The sequence below is a fragment of the Rutidosis leptorrhynchoides genome, chromosome 7, assembly GCF_046630445.1.
Source record: "Rutidosis leptorrhynchoides isolate AG116_Rl617_1_P2 chromosome 7, CSIRO_AGI_Rlap_v1, whole genome shotgun sequence".
Taxonomy (NCBI): domain Eukaryota; kingdom Viridiplantae; phylum Streptophyta; class Magnoliopsida; order Asterales; family Asteraceae; genus Rutidosis; species Rutidosis leptorrhynchoides.
The window spans coordinates 155,525,236-155,529,501 of record NC_092339.1 but is presented as its reverse complement, the minus strand read 5'-3'; the positions used below and the strand labels follow the sequence as shown (position 1 = coordinate 155,529,501).

Sequence of the window (4,266 nt, the reverse complement as noted above, 5' to 3'; positions counted from 1 at the left end):
AATTTTAAAAAAATAAAAAATTCGTACTATTGGAACAACAAGCCCATTGCAACATTTAATGTGTCACAAGAAGGTATTTAGTTCAGTAAATTTTAAGAATAAAATACAGCACCATAAAAGTGTGAAGTAAATCATAAACCATTTCTTTACCCTAAAATTCATAAACCATTAGATTGCAGCCCTGTGATTCACCATCTTTCATGTGACCCTTTTTTTACTCCTACTTGCTTGTGACTTGCTTCAATACAACCTTCTTTTTCTTTCAAATAAATTCAGTAATTTTTTTTATCCCACCATACAAAACAAACTTCTTAGAAATACTTAGGGATTTTATCACAACCATGAAGCGTTCGTTGCGCTATGCAGCCTTTTTCTCCTTGCTTCTACTTCTTCCTATTCACATTTATGCTAGGCATATCGGTTTGCAACATTCACGTACGTTATAATAACCTTGAATCATTGCATTGAACAATACAACCTAGCTAATGATGTAGCCAAAAGTTTTCCTTCTAAACTATTGGGTTGTATTGTTCAAAAATATAATGTTGTATTAAATTTATAATATTTCCTAACGACACCCCCTTAGGGTTAAACAATTGTACTTAGTGGTTATTTACTAATTCTATGATGTGAGAACTTGATTGTACAATATTTTTATTCATGATAGCGGCACCCTTTTAATGATACTGAGAAAATTTCTTTGTTGTTTTGTAATAATGATTAATTGATTTTAATATAAGTGATTGATTATGTGAACAGATCATGGGCATCATCATACAACACAAGTGTCACAAGATCACCATGGAGCCAACGACATGGTATCAGGGCAACATAGAGCGGATACAGTTCGAGTGCCTGGATCAAGGCTACCGGATTGTTCTCACGCGTGTGGCTCATGTTCCCCATGTAGACTAGTCATGGTTAGCTTCGTATGCGCATCCATTGAAGAGGCTGAATCATGTCCCATGGCTTACAAGTGCATGTGTAAAAACAAATCCTATCCTGTTCCTTAACTCTGGCCCATTTCTCATGTACCATACAAGGTCTTTCCATCTATAGTCAAATAGTCACAAGATTTTGTCATTTTGATTATTGTTCTACTTAATTATTTTTTTTTACGATAATCAGAATTCTTCATTGTTACGACTACAAAAATGTTTACTTCACATCCTTCGTTGCTTAACTTTTACCAAGAAACAGAAAATACAAGTATACATAAGTATATATGGTGCATTAAATAAACATATAAAATTGAAGGATCTATGAACAAAAGCATTATAGGAATGAACATTAGTCTAACATGTAAGAATCTATGAACAAAAGCATACAACTGATGAGCTCTTGTGTCAGATTTCAATCACAACCGAATCTAAAGCTCATTTGTTAGGCACCCAAAGTGGTTCTGGGTTGGTTGAGGTTCTGGCCATACTGATCACCCTTAAAATTGAGAGTAGATGATAATCAACTATAAGGTACAACAATTCAAGTTAGAACGTGTGTAGAAGATTAAAGGCGGGCAAATCGCGTATTCTATCGATGTCATCAAGTGCTAGTTCTTTCTCCAACTGTGCCCGAGTCCCTTGTAAAACATCCTGGTGGTATATCCGTAAAAATTAGTAATATATATACATAAACATAAGAGAGATTCAATGTTGCAAAACTCGTCATTCGTGGACTACTCGGTTAGGACTTTAAAGGGAGGGAGTAATTGGCATCACACGGATTAATCTAAAATTAATCGGATTGGACTTTTTATACATTTAAATAATAAATTTCAAAAATATATTTGTAAATATAGAAGAAAACCATACATATAATTGTCTAAAAACATAATCGTTTATTTGTTTAAAAACTCTAAGTTTCTAGTGTAAATTTATATTAAAATGTTTATCAATTTTGACTTTTGACACAAATTTGAGCAACAAATCAGATTTTGACCCAGTGAGTGACGTTGACCAATTAATTAAACGGATTTTGGTAAATCGGATCGGTCTGTTCTTAAAAAACGGTAATTGAGGAGTAATTGGGTTGTATACATTAAACTCAATAAATGAGGCGTGTGTGGCTATCCATTGAGCATCCATCATCATAAAAGCAATACAGTAAAGAATATCGAAAGCTTCTTCATCCTCTGCAAACAATTGTGATTAAACACATGTGAACCCCTTAAAATTTAGCTGAATTTAGACATTTATAGTCAGTTGATAGAAAAGGATTAATTAAAGATTAGATGTTACCTGCCAATATTTTGACGAAATTGACACAGTGCGGACATTTAGGCTTAACTGAAAAATAAAGTCATTAGCAACAGAGATGGTCTTTAAATATAAAGTTTAACATAATGGATTTAGATATCAAACCTCGATATAACTCCAACATTTGAGTCAACATAAACGATATATTGACACCAGCGATAGCAAAAGGATACTCCCATGTCGCTTTTTTACTACGTTGTTTCAGTAGTAACCTACGAAAAGCACTCTTCATTGCGAAAATAAATTCGTAAGCTATTTGGTTTTTCATATTACCATTATTATGAATAATGTATCAAACTTGGAAAGAAAAAGAGACTCAAGGGTGTAGTAGCAGCTAAAAGTAGCATACCGGAAACGTTTTGGCGAAGAATACTAAATTCTCCAGTGAAAGAAAACCGCCACTTCTACAAAAAACAAAATAGATACAATATTCAGTGAATGATTTTAAATAAGTATATTTGCCGCCATAGCGTACCTAAAGTCAGTAGATGGATTAGCTCCTTGCCACCCCATTTCTTTCCACTGCTCGGAAATCAATCCGTCAAGGGTAACATTTGGATATGCGAGATTCCACAATTCTAAAAGGGCTTTCTGTCAATAAAGCAGAAGACAAATATAACATTATCAATTTATTAGGATGAGCAAAAAAATGAATAAAGATAGTAAAGAAGTGCACCTGATGATCAACACAAGTCTCATCATACGGTACATTTGCACGATCTTGTAGCTTCTGATATCTAACTTCCTGCATAATGATGAATCCAGAGGGATTAACACCTCACCATTCAAATTCTTAAGTTAACTCGCTTAAATCTTTCCCATAAATGCCTATCTAACACCTGTTCAGTTAATCCCAATGTGTGTATTTGGATATTTTAGTCATTTATAATGTATATAGAAAGCTATAAATTATATATTACAATTAATTCAAGTTCAAGTGTTAAAATATTAACTCTTCTTATATGTACCTGAATGGCAGTGAACTTAAAGTCGGCGGATTTGCTACTTCCAGAATGCTTGCTAAAGATTCCTCCAATCCATGTTTTTGGACCAACCATAGCAATAGCTAAACAGTACGAATACTCAAAATTACAATTCAAAAACTCGTCGAATGATAATATGGTACAAAAGACATATCAAGATTAATTTACTCACTAATACATTGAGCTAATTCTGAGTTGTTTGTATGAGACTTATGTAACCATTCCAAAATGTTACTCTTGTCGTGTCTCCAAGTATAATCATCTTTATCAACCTGGTGTATGGACAAATAATATATATAAATGCGCCAAAGGATTAGGCATATACAATTTAAAAGACTAACAATGAAATGTCAAATTATTGCTATTTGCTAATGGCAACATAAAAGAAAAAATTCGAATATTGAGTGCATACTTGGATGAAAAAACCTTCTACAAAGAACCACGCGAACTCATTTGCACGATGCAAATCAATCATCTGAATTCTGCAAATGCATAAATATATATACATAGGACATGTTATAGGATCTAGTGAATAATAGAGGATGTATAAAGTTAAGACGTGTAAAGCTGATTAACCAAATTGTAACGAAAACTTTATGAAGAAACGAAAAGCATAATGTGGGTATTAATGTGAAGTGTCTAATGTAAGCCCGAATAACCAAATTGTAACAGAAACTGTATAATATTGTGAAGTGTCTAAAGTAATCATTGCTACACCCTCAACACCATATTAATAAGAGAAAGATTTTCAGAAGAACAAAATTCTTTCAATAAAATGATAATTAAGTGTTCAATCATAAAACAAAAAATGTCTACTCTTTGATGAATAGAATAAAAAGGTGTGCATTTCTGATGCCTTAATCTCATTATTAAAAATGTAACAGTATAACAGTAGTAGATAAATCAAGTTGATTGATTTTTTAACGCTTTGAATGCAACAGACAATAATAATACAATATGCAATGTGCATTCTTAAAGGGTAAATGAAAATGATTGTAAAAACCCATGCTTTATCCTAAAATTTCAAC

At 32.5% G+C, this 4,266-nt stretch overlaps 2 protein-coding genes across 2 annotated transcripts; one reads left to right on the top strand and one right to left on the bottom strand.

Moving 5' to 3' along the window:
- The first annotated feature begins 341 nt into the window (after positions 1-341).
- LOC139857279 (protein EPIDERMAL PATTERNING FACTOR 1-like) lies at positions 342-1,013 on the top strand. The gene is made up of 2 exons (XM_071846016.1): positions 342-435; positions 760-1,013. Exons 1-2 carry the CDS (start codon positions 342-344, stop codon positions 1,011-1,013), a joined length of 348 nt encoding a protein of 115 aa, XP_071702117.1.
- A 474-nt stretch (positions 1,014-1,487) lies between these two features.
- Positions 1,488-3,313, bottom strand: LOC139859709 (uncharacterized). The gene is made up of 8 exons (XM_071848487.1): positions 3,224-3,313; positions 2,932-3,000; positions 2,731-2,846; positions 2,605-2,659; positions 2,361-2,481; positions 2,238-2,285; positions 2,037-2,131; positions 1,488-1,592 (listed from the first exon to the last, which is right to left on the bottom strand). The coding sequence occupies exons 1-8, from the start codon at positions 3,311-3,313 to the stop codon at positions 1,488-1,490; spliced, it is 699 nt and encodes a 232-aa protein (XP_071704588.1).
- Between the last annotated feature and the right edge of the window lie 953 nt (positions 3,314-4,266).

Bases quoted from the DNA above. Each gene is read 5' to 3' on its own strand.
- LOC139857279 (XM_071846016.1), top strand. From the start codon at position 342: ATGAAGCGTTCGTTGCGCTATGCAGCCTTTTTCTCCTTGCTTCTACTT. The intron at 436-759 runs GTACGTTATAAT...TTATGTGAACAG, and splicing joins TATCGGTTTGCAACATTCAC to ATCATGGGCATCATCATACA.
- LOC139859709 (XM_071848487.1), bottom strand. From the start codon at position 3,313: ATGGTTGGTCCAAAAACATGGATTGGAGGAATCTTTAGCAAGCATTCT. The intron at 2,847-2,931 runs GTGCACTTCTTT...CTTTATTGACAG, and splicing joins AGACTTGTGTTGATCATCAG to AAAGCCCTTTTAGAATTGTG. The intron at 2,660-2,730 runs GTACGCTATGGC...TGTTTTTTGTAG, and splicing joins AATCCATCTACTGACTTTAG to AAGTGGCGGTTTTCTTTCAC.